Source organism: Thamnophis sirtalis, unplaced genomic scaffold, assembly GCF_051295495.1.
Source record: "Thamnophis sirtalis isolate CommonGarterSnake01/CBP01778 unplaced genomic scaffold, rThaSir2_p1.2 scaffold_14, whole genome shotgun sequence".
Taxonomy (NCBI): domain Eukaryota; kingdom Metazoa; phylum Chordata; class Lepidosauria; order Squamata; family Natricidae; genus Thamnophis; species Thamnophis sirtalis.
In genome coordinates this window covers 18,280,650-18,300,211 of record NW_028261394.1, presented here as the reverse complement: position 1 = coordinate 18,300,211, position 19,562 = coordinate 18,280,650, and the positions used below count along the sequence as shown (strand labels likewise).

The window sequence follows — 19,562 nt, the reverse complement described above, 5'->3', positions numbered from 1 at the left end:
AGCTAATCAAGGGTCAACTAAGGGGAAACCAATCAAGGAGAGAGGCAACCTGGAACTAAGGAGAAACTTCCATCCTTCTGAGGTAAAATGAGGACCCAGATTGCTGGGGGCAAGAGGCTGACTCTGTAAACCGCTTAGAGTGGGCTGTAAAAACACTGTGAAGCGGTATATAAATCTAAGAATAGAATAGAACAGAACAGAATAGAGAATGAGGAATAGAATAGAATAAAATAGAATAGAAAATAAAATCAGGAATAGAATAGAATACGAACAGAACAGAACAGAATAGAGAATCAGGAATAGAATAGATTAGATTAGAGTAGAATAGAGTAGAGTAGAATAGAGTAGAGTAGAATAGAATAGAAAATCAGGAATAGAATAGAATAGAGAATCAGGAATAGAATAGAATAGAATTCTTTATTTGTCAAGTGTGGTTGGACACACAAGGAATTTGTCTTTGGTGCATATGCTCTCAGTGTACCTAAGGAGAATAAATAAGTTCATCAAGAATAAAAAGATACAACACTTAGTGATAGTCATAGGTTATTAATAAGCTATCAAACCCTACTAGGAAACAATAAAAACAATATAAATTGAAAGATACAAGCAACATGTTTATAATCATAAGTAGGAAGCGATAGGTACTAGGAAGGATGAGAAGAATAATAGTAATACAGTCTTAGTAAGTAGGTAATATGACAGTGTTGTGGGAATTAGTTGTTTAGCAGAGTGATGGCTTTCGGGGAAAAACTGTCCTTGTGCCTAGTTGTTCAGGTGTGCAGTGCTCTATAGCGTCGTTTTGAGGGTAGAAGTTGAAACAATTTATGCCCTGGATGTGAGGGATCTGTAGATACTTTCACAGGCCTCTTTTTGACTCCTGCAGTATATACAGGTCCTCAATGGAAGGCAGGTTGGTAGCCATTGTTTTTTCTGCAGTTCTAATTGTCCGTTGAAGTCTGTGTTTGTCTTGTTTGCCTGCAAAGACAAACCAGACAGTTATGGAGGTGCAGATTGAGTGCTATTAATATTAAGTGCTATTGAGAAGGAGGGAGGGAGAGAAAGGAAGGGGAGGCGAGGCGAGGCGAGGCGAGGCAGGCAGGAAGGAAGGAAGGAAGGAAGGAAGGAAGGAAGGAAGGAAGGAAGGAAAGGAAGGAAGGAAGGAAGGAAGGAAGGAAGGATGGATGGATGGATGGATGGATGGATGGATGGATGGATGGATGGATGGATGGATGGATGGATGGATGGATGGATGGATTTGGTGGTTCAAAGTTGACTCAGCCTTCCATCCTTCCGAGGTTGGTAAAATGAAGACCAAGATAGTTGGGAGCACTAGCCTGACTCTGTAAACTGCTTAGAGTGGTCTGTAAAACACTGTGAAGCAGCATATAAATCTAAATGCTATTGCTACCTTCTTGTTTTCTCTCTTCCAGACCCAGCCTGTTCCCAATCCTGTGGCCTATTTTATGCACCGGTCGCCCTGGTGGTTCCATGCATTTGAGACCATCTTCAACCATTTCATTGAGCTGGTTGTGCCCTTCTTTGTCTTCCTGGGCCGGCGCATGTGTATGGCCCATGGCGTCCTTCAGATCCTCTTCCAGGTGAGAGCATAGAAAGGATCCTCGCTTTGGGCTCTTCAGCTTTCATCACAGGTTTGGAGTTAACCTTTTTCTAGATTCTGTCCACCTAAAAAGGAGACTTGATTCCCCAAACTGCTATATAACAGGTAGTCCTCGACTTATGACCACAAATGACCCTGGAATTTATGTTGCTAGGTGAAAAATGTGTTCAGTGAGTTTTGCCCAATTTTACGACTTTTCTTGCCACATTTCTTAAGTGAATCACTACAGTTGTTGTTAAGTTGGTAACATGGTTGTTAAGCGGCACTCCCATTGACTTTGCTTGTCAGAAAGTCTCAGAAATTGATCATATTCCCCCGGGATACTGGAACCATCACACATATGAACCAGTTGTCAAGCATCTGAATTTTGATGCATTTTTCAATGGCCAAAAGTATGAAAAATGGTCATGTCACTTTATTCAGTGCTGTTTGTCAGAGTTTGTTGCAGCAATCACATCCAGAAAGCACACATAGGTAACTGATTCAGCAGGATTCGTTAACTTCTCTTTATATACATAATAACCCATGAGACATATATACAATACCAAGAGTGGTAGAGAGTGCAAAGAAACATAGGCAGAGGATAGAACAGTTTCCAGTTTCAGTTCCAGCAGCAAACTAGTTTGGGGGCTTTTGCACAGACTCAAAGCTCCATAGCTAAGCCACGCCCAGGCTCCATGCTGTCTCCTTGTTGCTCATACAGCAAATACTGTTTCTGTTTCCAAATAGTCCCTATTGGCTGACCTGTTGCCAGGTCTATTCCAGTCTATGAACATACTCTGACACTGTTGTAACTTTGAATGGTCACTAAATGAACTGTCGCATACTACCTATACACTAAAAACCCAAAGTAAGATTTAAAAAATCTTACTACAATCTGAAATTTACCTTCTGGTTTTTTTTCTTGATAAGTCTGGCTTAACATGTGTGAAGCAAAAGGTAACAAATGTTGGGTTGCAGATCCTCTTGGTAAGTATCAAGTCAATAAATGGTAGCTGGTTGATGGACAGGATAGCCAAATGAGAATTGTACAGTCAAAGCTCTCAGCTGTAATTTGATTGTACCATAGAGATCCTTGACAAGCAAGCCTCTTTGTCAACCCTGAAGCTGGCCTGACTGAGGCCATTTTGAGACTTGAGTGCTGACACACCAGAGAAGAGAGAGGAGGGAATAGAGACAGTTGTAGCCAAAACAAAATACTTTCTCATGGCAACCAAGGACATTCCTGCAGGTGCTCGGATGGAGGGGACTGGAGTCACCTAGCAACTGGACAGTATCCTGATTCCAGAAGCCATCTCCTCTCCGCCATTCCCTTTGCCATGGGGCAGAGTCCGGGCGAACCTGAGTTGCGTTGTGTGACTGCAACTCCCTCACCAGTTGGTCAAGAGGGGTGTTGCATTGGGCAGAAGTCAAGGGAAAGGCAGGGGAGGCAAGCATTTCATTCGCTTCTGGTGTAAGGCCCTCTTCTCCTCTGCTTCCACTCCTAATTTATGTTTTAATTGTGTAAATGTCTCTACACAACCTGAAGCCATAAACTCTGTTTTTGACTGTGGTTGGGAACCATTCAGAAACATCCTAATGGCGTTCCAACCCACAACCAATGCTGTTTTCTTTTAGAATAAACCCAGTGCCTACTTTTGACAGGCTCTAATAAAAAACAAATTGTTTTATTACTTATAAAAATAATTTGAAAGAAACTTGAATTAGTTGTCGCAATGGGAACATTTCAGCGTCTCAAAAACAGAGTTTGAGGAAAGGATTTATTGAGGAAGGGAGGGCTGAGCTCTCAGCCTTCTTGGCTTAAAAAAATCCCACCTAACCGAGATATGACTCATACTTTATTTAATCATGGCATGCACTCAATTAATTGGAAAGGATCATGGAAATGGGCGGATAAACAGCCACTGCGTTAGCTCTGGCACGGCCATTAACAATTGGGGAACTCTCTTCCAAAAATGAAAGAGGAAAATCATTGGAGGAATAAAACGTGCTTAATTTTAAGGTATACCAGCCGCGTTTGTATAACAAATCAAAATGGATCATTTTTTAAGAGCTCAGATCAGGTCTTTGACCTGGTCCCTTTCTGACAACAGACGTTTTAGACAGAAATAGGGCGGGTGTTTTTCCTTTCCTTTCCTCTCCTCTCCTCCTTTCCTCTCTCCTCCTTTCCTTCTTTCCTTGCCTCTCCCCTCCTTTCTCCTTTCCTCCTCTCCCCTTTCCTCTCCTCCCCTTTCCTCTCCTCTCCTTCTTTCCTCTCCTCCCCTTTCCTTTCCTTCTTTCCTCTTCTTTCCTTTCCTCTCCTCTCCTCTCCTTCTTTCCTCTTCTTTCCTTTCCTCTCCCCTCCTTTCCTTCTTTCCTCTCCTTTCCTTTCCTTTCCTCTCCCCTCCTTTCCTCCTTTCCTCTACACTCCTTTCCTAGAATCCTGATACACCTCAACTTTAGGTAAGAGTTCTTCACTTGAAATAGCCCCACAGCAAGATAGGCAATAAATAAATTTAACAAATAAATAAAAGAGTTTTGAGCTCAGGGCTACGTTTGACACCTCTGATAGCCTTCATAGTCTTTCTGCTTGAGAATCTGTTTCTGGTGTCCTTGGGCTTCTTCATTCAGAGCTGTAATTTGGAGCTGGCATCACTGCGGGGGGAGGGCGGTGGACCAAAGCTGGAGCTTCATCCCAAGTCTGGTTCAGCATTCGAAATGATTGAATTCACCAAGGCTTCCCAGTGAAGGCTGTAAAATGTTCCTTGAGTAAAACTCCAGTGACTTCATTGGTTTTCTAGGCAGGGACATGGAATGCTGCCACTTGCCTTTTTCCCAAAAAGAATCTTTTGATTTCTCCATCTAGCCCGCAGCCCTTGGGCTTTGCTGGGCCTTTTTCCTTCCAAGTATTAACCAGGCCCAACCTGGCTTAGTTTATTTATTTATTTATTTTGAGATGAGCCAAAATCAGCTCTCTCTCTCTCCAGATGAGACAGAGAAACTAGTAATCTAAAACAGAATCTCTGAGGTTTTGCATTGACTCTGTTTTCTGGACAATTGTCCTCAACAGACCAAATATATAAAGTTAAGACTAACTTTAAGACCTGTGGACTTCAACTCTCAGAGTTCCTCAGCCAGCTTTGCTGGCTGAGGAACTCTGAGAGTTGAAGTCCACAAGTCTTAAAGTTGCCAAGGTTGGAGACCACTGCCCTATAGCATCAGTTTGAGGGTAGGAGTTGAAACAATTTATGTTGAGGATGTGAGGGGTCTGTAGATTATTTTATATAGGGCACTGCACACCAGAACAACTGGACACAGGGACAGGTTTTCCCCCATGCCATCACTCTGCTAAACAACTAATTCCCAACTGTCAACCTGTTTATAAAGGTAAAGGTTCCCTTCACACAAATGTGCTAGTCGTTCCCGACTCTAAGGGGTGGTGCTCCGTGTTCATGTGGTCGGCATGACTAAACAGCAAAGGGGTACAGAACGCTTGTTACCTTCCCACCAAAGGTGGTTCCTATTTTTCTACCTCCCTTTTTACGTTCTTTCGAACTTCTAGGTTAGCAGAAGCTGGGACAAGTCATGTGAGCTCGCTCCATTACGCGGTACTAGGGATTCAAACTACCGACTTTCTGATCGACAAGCTCAGCGTCTTAGCCACCGAGCCACTGCATCCCTCTAAACCTTAAAAGTTTACGTTAAGATTCAGTGAATTGTCCGTTGTGTTCTGCATCATTTATTTTTCCAGCTGCCGCTCGGCGGTTAGCAATGTTGATCTTTGTTTACCAATTTAACAAGAAGCCAAAGTTCTGTCTGGAAACCCATACCCATCTTCGTGTGGACTTTACAAACTAGAGGCCTGTCTCTCCGTACTTTTCTTTAAGAAGTACACCTTTGTTTTCCTTAGAGTTGTAGTCCGTTAGGCAAAAAACTGAAAAGTGCCAAAGAAGCTTCTTGGATGAAAAGCGAAACATCTTCAAAGAAGAAAAAAAGGAAACCCAGTTGCCTCTTGAAAAAAGCTCCTATGGAACAACCGGGACCTGGAGGACTGAGAATCTCTACAGACCCATTTGGAATGGACACCCTTGGAACGGTGTGGGAGTAAGAATGGATTTCCAGAGGGGGGGGGGGAATTGCAGACTACAGGAACCAGGAGCTTCAAAACTCAGGTGACTCTGAGGACACAGATAAACATCCAAGTGGCCTCAAGGATTCTCTAAAAGAATGCAAATGACCAATTCTAAATGCAAGGAGTATCAATCCTTCCATTCCCCTCCATCCAGTCAAAGCTGAAAAAGCTTCTTGGACGAGAAACGAAATGTCTTCAAAGAAGAAAAACCAAAAAGTCCAGTTGAAAAAAGCACCCTTGGGACAACCATGACTTGAATGACTTGAGAATCTCCATAAACATAAGCTGCTTTCCTGTGCTCAAGTATAATCTAGTCTTTGTGTAAATTGAGTAAGTTTATATAAAAATTCTCCCTGGACAAATTTGCTTTTTCATCCCTAGTTCTAGGCCCTGCTGTTCTCCGTGAGTCACTGAGTTGGCCCCCGTCCGAACTGGACGTCCAGCTTGGCCCCTGCCCAGGGCTTCCTCTCCACGCAGAACAGGGAAAGCTCTGCAGATGCTCACTTGCTTTCTCTGGAGAAACATGTCCAGGTTTCCAACAAAGGACCACCGGATGAGTTTGATGAGCTCAGCAAACACTCGTCCACCTCTGAGATGCAGCCTCAAGGGGTGGCTCATGGCCACAAGCTGGCCATTCCTGTGGCCCAAGTGTGAGGATCCTCCCACAAAGCAGCCACCTTTCTGAGGAAAACAATAGCTCAAAGGTCTTCTGGGTCTTGAGGTGCATCCCCTGGTTTTTCTCTCTTTCTGGGGTGACCCCAGAGGAGGGTCCAAAAAGTTAATAAAAGTTAATCAGGTCTCCTGCCTTGGGCAGGGGGGTTGGACTAGAAGACCTCCAAAGTCCCTTCCAGCCCTGCGTTTCTAAATCCTGATGGCAGCCCCCGGTTCTCCCCTTTTTTTTATTCACACAAAATGCAGGTTTAAAAAAGGGGGTGGGCTTTGATGGTGTGATTATGGCTGTCAGTTTGACTCCCCCCTTTTTTTAAATACTCCCCAGGTGATCTTGTCTTCTTCCCAGCTCCAGTCTCACGATGATAAAAATCATCGCAGGAAGGAGCATCAATTTAACTTTAGCTACAGCAGGGCAATTATCTTCCCTTTTGCATTATCTGTATGCTGCCACGAAGCCAGAGAGTTGGTAACAGATACTTTTTAAAAAAAATAGTAAAAATCAAATCTATTCTGTTGATATGTTGAACATATTTGTTAAAGGGAGGGGAGAGAGAGAGAGAGCGGGAGGGAGAGGGGGGAGAGAAAGAGAGAGACAGAGGGAGAGGGAGAAAGCGAGGGAGAGAAAGAAAGAAGGAGAGACAGAGAAAGAGGGAGAGCGAGACAGAGAGGGAGAGATAGAGAAAGACAGAGACAAAGAGAAAGGAAGAGGGGGGGACAGAGAGAAGGAGAGAAAGAGGGACAGAGAGAGAGAGCGACAAAGGGAGATTAAGAGAGAGAGGAAGAGAGACAGAGAAAGAGGGGCAGAGAGGGGGGAGAGGGAGACAGAGAGAGACACAGACAGAGAAAGAGGGAGAGAGAGTGGGGAGAGAGAAGAGAGAGGGTGGGGGGAGAGAAATATTATATATACCCAACAAATCTCTTCCGGCCCTGTTAGCTCCACTCCAGGACCAGATGGCAAGAGTTGTCAGGGCCCTGGTCTCAGGCTGCTGCTGCTAAATGCCAGGTCTGTGGTTCACAAAGCTCCCCTCGTCCGGGACCTAATATTAGATGAGGGGGCAGACCTGGCATGTATTACTGAAACCTGGCTGGGCCATGAGGGAGGAGTCCCCCTCACTGAAATGTGCCCAGAAGGGTTTCAGGTGCTCCACCAGTCGCGACAACAGAGAAGGGATGGGGGAGTGGCAGTCATCATCCAAGAGTCACTAGTTCCTCGTAGCATCCCTGCTCCGGAGACTGTCGGGTGTGAGTCCCTTCTGGTGAAGTTGGACCTTGGGGGTCAAGTGGGTTTGTTTCTAATGTACCTACCTCCCAACTGCGTTACAACAGCCCTGCCTGTGCTCCTCGAGTCAGTAGCCAAGCTGGCGGTTGAGTTCCCCAGACTTATAGTGCTGGGGGATTTCAACCTGCCGTCACTCGGCGAACGCTCTGATGGAGCACAGGAGTTCATGGCTTCCATGACAGCCATGGACTTGACCCAGGTAATTCAAGGTCCGACTCATACAGCGGGCCACATGCTCGACCTCGTGTTTCTCTTGGAGCAGTGGAGACGTGATCTAGATTTGAAGGGCATTAAGATCTTGCCCTTGTCATGGTCAGATCACTTCCTATTGAGGCTTGACTTTCGGAAACCAATCCCCCACTGTAGGGAGATAGAACCAATTAGGTGGTTCCACCCCAGGCGCCTGATGGACCCTATGGGATTTCAGACGGCACTTGGTGAGATACCTGACTCTCTTGTCCACAGTCCGGCGGAGTCTTTGGTCGCTGCTTGGAATACAGCGGCGGTGGAGGCTCTAAACAGGATTGCGCCTTTATGGCCTCTCCACGGCAGTGGATCCAGGAGGGCTCCTTGGTTTACCGAGGAACTCCGGGAGATGAAGCGCCAAAAGAGACGCCTAGAGCGACACTGGAGGGCTAGTAACTCTGAATCCGACCGAACACAATTAAAAGCCTTTATTAGGACTTATCTAGTGGTGATACGGGCGGCGAAATGTGCGCAATTTTCCGCTCTTATTGCATCCGCAGAATCGCACCCAGCTGCCCTGTTTAGGATAGCCTGTTCCCTCTTGAAAGGAAGGGATGCGGACGAGCCTCTACAGGGTAAAGCTGAGGAATTTGTTCAGTTTCTGTCGGATAAAATCACTCCACTTGGACGGTACCAGCCGAGACGCCAGGGGAAGGTCTTGATCGGATTTTGTGGAGCGAGTTTCAACTTGTCGCTCCTGAGGAAGTGGACAAGGCCATGGGAGCGGTGAGTGCCTCCACCTGTTTACTGGACCCGTGTCCCTCCTGGCTGGTCTCGACCAGCAGGGAGGTGACATGTGGCTGGCTCCAGAGGATTGTTAACACCTCTCTTCGGGAGGGATCCTTCCCGCACCCTCTAAAGGATGTGGTGGTGAGACCCCTCCTTAAGAAACCTTCTCTGGATCCAGCCATCTTGAACAATTATCGCCCAGTCTCCAACCTCCCATTTGTAGGGAAGGTTGTTGAGAAGGTGGTGGCCTTTCAACTCCGACAGTCCTTGGATGAAGCAGATTATCTGGATCCCTTTCAGTCGGGTTTCAGGCCTGGTTACGGCACCGAAACTGCTTTGGTCGCGCTGATCGATGATCTCTGGCAGGCCAGGGATAGAGGACATTCCTCTATCCTAGTGCTTCTTGACCTCTCAGTGGCCTTCGATACCATCGACCATGGTATCCTTCTGCGACGGTTACAGGAGGTGGGAGTGGGAGGCACCGTCTTAAGGTGGTTCTCCTACCTCTCGGACAGGTCGCAGTCGGTGCTGGTTGGAGGGCAGAGATCCACCCCTAGGCCCCTCAAATATGGGGTGCCGCAGGGTTCGGTCCTGTCCCCCCTCCTATTTAATATCTACATGAAGCCGCTGGGTAAGATCATACTCCGGCACGGGATCAAATATCATCAATATGCAGACGATACTCATTTGTATCTGTCCGCCCCGTGCCAACTCAGCGAAGCAGTTGAAGTGATGTGCCAGTGCCTGGAGGCTGTCAGGGTCTGGATGGGAGCGAACAAGCTTGCACTCAATCCAGACAAGACCGAGTGGCTATTGATGCTGCCTCCCAAGGATGGTCCAGACATTTCACAGCCTGGGGGGTGAAATTATACACCCCTCGGAGAGGGCCCGCAATTTAGGTGTCCTCCTGGATCCACAGCTGACATTAGAACACCATCTGTCAGCTGTGACCAGGGGGGCCTTTGCCCAGGTTCGCCTGGTGCACCAGTTGCGGCCCTACCTGAACCGGAAGGCACTTTGAATGGTCACTCATGCCCTCGTCACCTCAAGACTGGATTACTGTAACATGCTCTACATGGGGGTGCCCCTGAAGAGTGTTCGAAGACTACAGTTGGTCCAGAATGCAGCCGCGCGAGCGATAATGGGTGTACCTAGATATACCCATGTTACACCTATCCTCCGCGAGCTGCACTGGCTCCCCACTGGTCTCCGGACGCACTTCAAGGTGCTAGTCGTTACTTTTAAAGCCCTACATGGTATAGGACCTGGCTACCTCAGAGACCGCCTCCTGCCATTCACCTCCCAACGACCAATAAGATCACCCAGGTTGGGCCTCCTCCGGGTGCCGTCGACTGGTCAATGCCGGCTGGCGGCCTCCTGAGGGAGGGTTTTCTCTGTAGCTGCACCGGCCCTGTGGAACGATCTACCCATTGAGATCCGGACCCTTACCACTCTCCCGGCCTTCCGTAAATAGCGACCGAGACCTGGCTGTTCCGGCAGGCCTGGGGCTGTTGATCAATGTCCAGCCCCACTTAGACAGAATGGATGGTGTATCAATTTTAATAATTGTATCTTTTCTTAACTTTTCAAATGTTTTTATCTTGCTTGTGAGTGCCCAGAGTCCCAATGGGAGTGGGCGGCATACAAATTTTATTAAACTAAAACTGAAACTCAATGTAAGGTGATATAATAAAGGAAATTGAATGGCATATTAAATGTGGTTGGCTGGCATTTGGCAAGCTAAGTGTAATTTTCAAGAAAAAACTTCCCCCTCTGCCTGAAGAGAAAGGTTTTCGATCAGTGTGTGCTACCTGCTCTACTATATGCCAGCGAAATATGGACATTAACATCATAATCGATACAAAAGCTAAGAGTGTCACAAAGGACCATGAAAAAGATCCACGCTCGGCATCACAAGACAAGATAGAAAGACCTGCGCATGGATGAGAGAACAAATGAAAGCATATGATATTGTAAGGAGAGTAAAAGAATGGAGATGGAAATAGGCTGGTCACCTAGCAAGAAGAACTGAGGGCAGATGGACCAAGGTGGTCTTAGAATAGATCCCACTCGATCAAAAGCATCCACAAAAGAGATTTAAAAGAAGATGGATCAATGACATCAGCAAGTATGGCGGGTCCAACTGGTGAAAGAAAGCTCAGGACTCTATGGGTTGGGAACATGTGTGTGTGTGTGTGTGTGTGTGTGTGTGTGTGTATTTGTTTTCTGAGGTTTTTGCGGGTGTTAGTATGTAGGTCTTTGGTTATTCGGGTTTTCTCCCGCGTAAAATTGGAGGTGTCTTGGCGACGTTTCGACGAAGTTTCATTCGTCATCTTCAGGCTTCGTGCTTCCAGGAGCAATGTGAGATCTCGTCACAAGAGACCATCCAGACAGAAACCCAATATTTTTACTGTTGCCTTTATTACATTTGTATTATATTTGTGCTGATAAATAAATAAAGGGAGACTAGTATAGATCTATTTCAAGCTATTTAGCTCTCATCAGCTAGCCATACCCTTACTGGGATTAGAACCTGTGCTGTATTGCATCTTAGGCAGATGTGTTAACCACTAAGCCACAGGATTCTACTCCTTATCAGCTGTGCCAGGGAGATAGGTATGTATTTAAAGTCACAACCCCTGGTATGCCCAAATATGGGAGGAAGTTCACTGCTTCCATTCTCTGTCCATCGGCTCGTCATAAGAGACCATCCAGACAGAAACCCAATATTTTTACTGTTGCCTTTGTTGCATTCGTGTTGTATTTAAAGTCACAACCCCTGGTATGCCCAAATGACTTTAAATATATACCTTTCTCCCTGGGTCAGCTGATAAGGAGAGGAACTCTGTGGCATAATGGTTGACACATCTGCCTAAAATGCAATACAGCACAGGTTCCAATCCCAGTAAGGGTATGGCTAGCTGATGAGAGCTAAATAGCTTGAAATAGATCTATACTAGTCTCCCTTTATTTATTTATCAGCACAAATACAACATATATATATGTGTGTGTGTGTGTGTGTGTGTGTGTTTGTGTGTGTTTGTGTGTGTGTTGTATTTGTATATGTGTGTGTTGTATTTATACACAAATGTAACAAAGGCAACAGTAAAAATATTGGGTTTCTGTCTGGATGGTCTCTTGTGACGAGCCGATGGACAGAGAATGGAAGTAGTGAACTTCCTCCCATATTTGGGCATACCAGGGGTTGTGACTTTAAATACAACACAAATGTGTGTGTGTGTGTGTGTGTGTGTGTGTGTGTGTGTTTGTATATACACACACATACACACACACACACACACACATAGAGCTCTGTTTGTGTGTGCATATGTGTGTGTGTGTGTTCCAGCATAACAGTGGAGCACCTTGAGCAATTTCAACCAAACTTGGTACACAGATGACACTCTCTGGAAACAAATATTGTTGGGGTAAGACACCCCTAAAATCCTTCGGGGTGTGTGTTCTGTTAAGATACAGCCTGTTGTGCCTTAAAATGGCTTCTACCGTACTGCCGTTAAATGGCTTCTATTGTACAGCGCAGTGGAGTTGCCATGGTAAGGGCTTCACAGTACTCTACAAGGGGGCTCCCTCTGGTAAGGGGGGAAATCCAACATTAGAAATTACATTTGACCCGGACATTTTCCCCTTATACCTGATAAAATGAGGTTTTAAAAATGAAGGGAAGGAAGGAAAGAAGAAGGGAGAGGAGAAGAAAGAAGGAAAGTATCTGATAAAATGAGGTTTCGTTGTGCATTGTTGACGCTCAGTAATACTAATTTAATCGTGCGTATTAGTGGAATGATGCATGTAAATCACTCAGCATCATTTTAGATGGAGGGGCATATATGCTTCAGTAAATAAATTCTGGAAGCAAGTAGCTTGTTATGAACTGTTCCCTGCCCCCCCCCCCCCCGTTACAAAACATGGTGTTTACATAGCACTTTGGGCGGTCCAGAGACCCTTCACCCCTCTTCCAGTTGGGGCAGAAGACCTCCTTTCACCAGCTGTCCTGGTGGGCAGAGCAATTCGGAAGCTTAAAAACGAGCCAGCTTTCTCTTATGCCGCACTCTGTGTGTATCATCTGCCTTCAGTTCCCACCTGGGATTCCCCAACACATGTTTTGAAGAAGACCTCCATAACATGCTGCAAGGGATTTTACAGAAAACACATCCTCTTCCTTCTTGGCTAACCTCTCAACATCTGGATGTTGTCTCTCATGGGTCACCAATTCTGCCCTAGGAGCAGGGTTTTTTTTCCCCTTTCCACTTCTAGCCCAGGGAAGCTAGAAGATTCCGGACAAAGTTACAGAAGGGCCATCTTCCATCGAAGCATATGGATGTAGGAATACCCATCATTGTTTTCATTAGGGAGAGAGGGAGAGGGAGGGAGGGAGGGAGGGAGAGAGAGAGAGAGAGAGAGAGAGAGAGAGAGAGGGAGGGAGGGAGGGAGGGAGGGAGGGAGGGAGAGAGAGAGAGAGAGAGAGAGATGAAACTGGGACATGTCATACTTGCCTTCAATCTCAGAAACTTTGTCCTTATTTCCAGGCTGAATCTCTCCTTGATCAATTTCCATCTGTTATTCCTTGTCTGGCCTTCAAGTGCTTTGGAGAATAGCCTGATCCCTTCCACTCTGTGGGAACCCCTCAAAATACTGGAAGACTGCTATCATGTCTCCCCTGGTCCTTCTCTTCACTAGACTAGCCAGGCCCAGTTTCTGCAACCGTTCATCATATGTTTTAGCCTCCAGTCCCCTCATCATCCTGGTTGCTCTTCTCTGCACTTTTTCTAGAATCTCGACATCTTTTTTTATAGTGTGGTGACCAAAACTGGATGGAGCATTCTAGGTGTGTTCTTACTAAGGCTTTATAGAGAAGTATTAGTGCCTCCATTGATCTTGATTGAATCCTTCTGTTTTGGCTGTTTTTTGGTTGTCCACTAAGACTCCAAAATTCCTCTTGCAGTCACTGCTATTAAGCCTGGTTTCACCCAGTCTATATGTGTAATTGCGGTTTTCCTTGCCTAAGTGTAAGACTTTACTTTTCTCTACATTGACTTTCATTTTTGGATACCCCTTACTGAGTAAGATGGACTGAAGAGGTTTGTTACTCTTTTTGAATGTTTGATGGGCACCTCGGTGAGCAGGTCTAGGACATCTCACTATGGCCAACTCACTACAGTCAACTCGCCGCAGGACAATTTGCTATGGAACAAGAATTACACTCATCTCAAAGAAATGGTGGAATAGAATCATTAAAGAAAGGATGCCAAAAGAGGGACAAAATGAAACGTGAATGACAAAAAATGAAATTTACATTATTTTAAATAATTGAATTGGTCAATTGTCCCCTGGCAAGTTGTTTCATGCTTGAGTTGGCCATGGTGAGTTGACCACTGCGAGTTGGCTGTGACAAGTTGGCTGTAGCATGTCCCATCCTGTGTCTTTGACTTGATCTAGCACTTTGGTTACAGTATGTCAAAGTTTGTAAGTCTTCCACATCATCATCCGTTTTCCCCACAGAAGGAAAAAGAAAAGGCCATGCACATCTCAATGGCGCAGTGGTTAGAATGTAGTATTGCAGGCTAATTCTGCCGATTGCCAGCAGTTCAATACTGACCAGCTCAAGGTTGACTCAGCCTTCCATCCTTCCGAGGTGGGTAAAATGAGGACCCAGATTGTTGGGGGCAAGAGGCTGACTCTGTAAACCGCTCAGAGAGGGCTGTAAATCATTGTGGAGTGGTATATAAGTCTAAGTGCTATTCCTTCTTTCCTTGCCAGTGGTTAGAATGCAATATAGAAGGCTGACTCTGCCCATCTCTAGGAGTTTGATCCTGACTGGCTCAAGGTTGACTCATCCTTCCATCCTTCAGAGGTGGGTAAAATGAGGACCCAGATGGTTGGGGGCAAGAGGCTGACTCTGTAAACCGCTTAGAGGGGGCTGTAAAAGCACTGTGAAGCGGCATATAAGTCTAAGTGCTATTGCTATTGCATCTGATTCCTGAAGGAAACCATTTCAATCATCATGGAAGGACATTTTTAATTTTGGAATGAAAAAATCCAAAAAAGTACATCAAAAAGTACATTAGCATTGTCAAGAAGGGAACGAGGGGAAAGCACAAGATCAGCGCAATGCACCGTTCAGGTTGGGGTCACCGCAAACATGTTGCACCCCTCTGTCCCTAGACAGGGCTATACCAGAAAACTATGCCTGACCAGCATCCTCCAGGGTTGTGACTTGTGCTCTCCTAGTTCTGGTCTTGGAATGGGGAGGTTGGAGTCATAGGATGTGGTTTATTTTTTACGACGTGAGTTGGGCAACTTCCAAAAGGCACAGGATGTTTTGGACTCTGGATTAAAGGGGGCTTGGCTAAAATGGGACAATGCACTATCTCATTGGATTGAAAGCGTGTCCTGTTCCTCTCTTTTCCAAAACAAAAACAGGCGTGGCGGAAGTGTTTTGGAGGCTCAGAACAAGCACAAAAATATCAACAGTAAGACAAGGATTCTTTGTGCCATATCAGAAAAGAGCATTAGGCTCACCTCTGACTCGTAGGACCCCTAGAGAAGGAAAAAGTTAGCAAGGAGTGAAAAAGATGAAAAAGTGTAGAGAAGAGCAACCAGGATGATGAGGGGACTGGAGGCTAAAACATACGATGAACAGCTGCAGGAACTGGGCCTGGCTAGTGAAGAAAAGGACCAGGGGAGACAGGATAGCAGTCTTCCAATATTTGAGGGGCTGCCACAGAGAGGAGGGGGTCAATGTATTCTCCAAAGCACCAGAAGGCCAGACAAGGAATAATGGATGGAAACTGAATAAGGAGAGATTCAACCTGGAAATAAGGAGGAATTTTCTGACAGTGAGAATAATCAACCCATGGAACAGAAGTTGTTGGAGCTTCATCACTTGAAACTTTCAAGAAGAGACTGGACTGCCATCTGTCAGGCTCCTGCTTGAGTGGGGGGTTGGACTAAATGACCTATAAAGTTCCTTCCAACTCTGTTAATCTATGTAGATCTCTCCTACAGCCTTAGAAGAACTCCTATCAGTTGTCCTAGTAAGTCTTAATCTCAGTGGATCAAATCTCTGGTTTGTCTGGGGAAGTTTTGATGGTCAGGCATTGAACTGGGATGATGGGTCAACTCACTACATGTTGTGTATTGAGGGTTTGTCGTCCCCCAGCACAATTGTTTATATTGTTGTGGTTCTTTTAGATTTTTTTTTACTCTTTGATGTTGTGTGAGTCTTCCAGAATCTCTGTTTGGATTGCTTGAGTTCTGTTATGATTGTTGTGAATGGCTGTTACTCTCTTTTGGATTAATCACTTGACCAGTTTTCCTTCAGTCCAAGAATCGTACTGGGTTTCCTGCTGTCAGCCCTGAAACTGACCTGGCCAAAGCCATCTTGGAGCTTCAATGTTGCCACACAGGAGCTGAGGGATAGCGAGGGGGGATTGCAGATAGTTGGGGTTCTGTAGCCAAAATAAAGTACTTTCTCTTGGGAACCAAGGACATTCTCGCACCTGGTCAGAGGAAGGAGGAGTAATGGCACCAGGCAACCAGATAGTGTCTTGATTGGACCATGTGACTGATTATTTGGAGTTGAGGGAAAACTTTTGCTTTTAATTAAGTGAAAATCGCAGGAACCTTCAGAGTCGGTTTTCACAGATCTGTGCCAATATGATATTTCCAATAAAGCTATTCTTTGAGGAATTCATCTGCCTCAGAATTTTGCTTGGTACCCTGACATTAAACCAACTCTGATGTTCTCCTGAATTGTAAGATCTCAACCCAGCTGCTAAAGTTTATCTTAGCAAGGACTTCATCTCACCTAAAAGTGGAAGCAGAATATAGGTAGTCTTTATGACAATTAAGCCCAAAATTTCTGTTGTTAACCCCATTATTTCAACTGAGTTTTGCCCCATTTTATAACCTTTCTTGCCACAGTTGTTAAGTGAATCATTGCAGTTGCTAGGTTACAGACCCTGTTAAGTGAATCTGGCTTCCTCATTGACTTTGCTTGTCAGAAGGGTAAAAAAAAAATGATAATGTGACCCTGGGACACTGCAACGGTCATAAATATGAACCTGTTGCCAAGCATCTAAATTTTGATCACATGATCATAGATATACTGCAACCATCCTAACTTTGAAAAGGGGTCATAAGTCATTTTTTCAGTGCCATTTTAACTTTGAATGGTCACTAAATGTACTGTTGTAAGTCGAGGACTGTATATAGAGAAGCAAATCCAGTCTCAAAATACATAAGCAGGTACCACAGAATACTTACGTGACATCTTCGCTAGCTGAGTATCCCTGAAATTTGAGTTAACAGTCAAAAGATACGTCATTTTATTGGGATCCATTACATTTGTACAGAAAAGCACTGTCAAAAAAAGCATTTTGAAGGTGTCCTAAGGATAACACTTCTTTAAACACACGTTTTTGCAGTGTCCTTCACCCCACAGGTTTGGGGTGAAAGTAATGGATTAAATAAATATGATTGTGCAACAAAAATTAAAATTCTCAGAGGACATTATTCTCTTACAGTACATACCTATTACATGAAATTTAACAGTTGGACAACCTAAATGGATTCTCCATACCAAGACTAAAAACACCCCTGATATTGCAGTATTGGAAAGATAATGGCTTCTGTCACTCAATGGATTGATGAGCTGATTGTTTGTGCCGCGCTGGAGCAGATGGCCTACAGAGTAAAATGTTCCAAGTAAGACCCCCAATGAAAAAAGACTTCAAAGTTTCATTTTATTAGAGATGTCCTATTGGCACATCTGGAAATGCCCAAATCTGAAAGTTTCCAGGTTTTCCCCATCCAAAAGTCCAGGCCTCTGCCCAGCACCCACATGTCCATCACATGGCCCAATCAGGCACCATCCCAACTGGAGATGCTTCCCAGTCACGCTGCTCCAGGTGCAGGGCAAGTTGTCCTTGACTCTCTGAGAAAGGAATGTTATTCTGACATCTCCCATACTCCATATAATCTCCCCTCCCAGTTTTCTACAGCTTTAATTGTGGCAGGCCTGAAGGCCCAATGCAAAAGATGGCTTCCAGGCCTGACATAGACTGGATGAGTATAATGTCATATGGGACTCAATTACTCAATTATTACAGTAGGCTTTTTTTTAAAAAAAGAATAGTAAAAAGGTGAGTCCTCAAATTACAACAGTTCATTTAGTGACCGTTCAAAGTTACCGCAGCGTTGAACAAAATGACTTATGACCGTTGTTCACACTTCATGACCATTGCAGCATTCCCCACGATCGCATGGTTAAAATTCGTATTCTGGGCAACTGACACGTATTTATTGATTTATATTTAAATATGCTGTGTCCCCTTTTGCAACCTTCTGACAAGCAAAGTCAACAGGGAAACCCAGTTCACTTAACCGCCGTGTGACAAATTTAACAACTGCAGTGATTCACTTAACAACAGTGTGAAGAAAGGCACTTCGCTAATGTTTTACTTAGCCAGAGAAATTTTGAGCTCAATTTTGGTCGTAAGTTGAGGACTGCCTGCATCACTGAAATTTGAGGTAGCTGTCAAAATCTGTGGCACTTAACCAGAGGTGGGTTCCTACTGGATCGGACTGGTTTGGCTGAGTAGGTAGTAACTCGACCTGCCACGCCCCCAAACCGGTTCTATCTTTGGCGGCGCCATCTTGATTTTCTGTTCTGCACATGCGCAGAACAATCTTCATTGCAAAAAAATATTTTTTTCCTTTTCTAACATTGTGTGCATGTGCAGATGTTTTTAGGTGTAAATGTGCATGTGCGTGGAGTACACATTGGCATGCACGCAAGCTAAGCGATCACATGCGTGCAAAATATTTTGCACACCAAAGTGGCAGTAATGCTGGTAGCAACCCACCCCTGCACTTAACCGACTAATCAGGAGCTTTTTCAGTAGCTCAAAAATCAGTATTTCTTGTTTCTTTCTTGCTCTCAAATCTGGGGAAATCCGAAGAGACCCGGCTGAAACTGGGACATGTCGTACTTGCCTTCAATCCCCTTGGCAACTGTGTTTTAACTGGCTCCTTTGAGGTTTTCTTGGAGCTGTCAAAACATTGCTGTTGTTGATTGTTCTTTGAAAACCACACATATTTATATGTCTCGGGTCCCTGATGTGCCGAGGTCCAGAGGGAAAGCCCAGGAAGAAATAACTTCCACCACCGCCATTTTTCTTTCTCTGCTGTCATTCAGACGTGGTGACTGCTGTGCTCTGCAGTGCTTGTTGAGGAGCGGATGAGCGTTTCCCTTCTAAGATCAAGGCCAGAAGTGACTTTATTTATTTAATCATTAAATCATTTGTTTGGCAGTTCAATGTTTTCTGGCCTCATTAGAGATCATATTATAAATGCATATATTCTATGACTAGCTGGATACCCGTGCTTTGCGACAAAACCATGTGATCGGGCTGTGTGGGAGAAATTGGCTCAGGGGTGGTTGGTGATTGAAACACATAAGGGAATATCGCTCCCGCCACCTTGAGTCCGGGAAACTGTTCAGTAGGTGGAAGGCATAGACATTTTGATGAGGTACCAAAGTTTAGTACTGTAAGCAGCCCCAGACTTCTCCTGAGTGAAGGAGTGGAACGTCTGCCAGTTTGAACTGAGGTAAGGGAACGTGAGGCAACTGGCAGTTGGAACAGAGTCCCTTTCAGGTGGGGAGGGGGAACTCCTTAGCATCAGAGCGTGTTAATTACTGTATAAGAAATACTGATGATCTGATGGTCATTTCAAAAAATCCTTTCTTAGCAAGCACCTAGAACCGAAGGGGAACATACATGCCAAATTTCAAGTTTGTAGGCTTTACTGTTCTGGAGATTTTGTGATGAGTGAGTAGTATTTGCCTTTGTACTGCGTGCCAGTCCTTTGCTGTTTCCAGGACAGCT

The 19,562-nt window shown here is 45.0% G+C and overlaps 1 protein-coding gene across 1 annotated transcript in view; it reads left to right on the top strand.

Moving 5' to 3' along the window:
• LOC106556645 (lipase maturation factor 1-like) overlaps window positions 1–19,562 on the top strand; it is a 122,879-nt gene that overhangs the window by 66,728 nt on the left and 36,589 nt on the right. Inside the window, exon 3 of the mRNA XM_087728566.1 lies at window positions 1,431–1,598. Coding sequence (XP_087584692.1) covers window positions 1,431–1,598 — 168 coding nt within the window. The remainder of the gene's footprint in view (window positions 1–1,430; window positions 1,599–19,562) is intronic.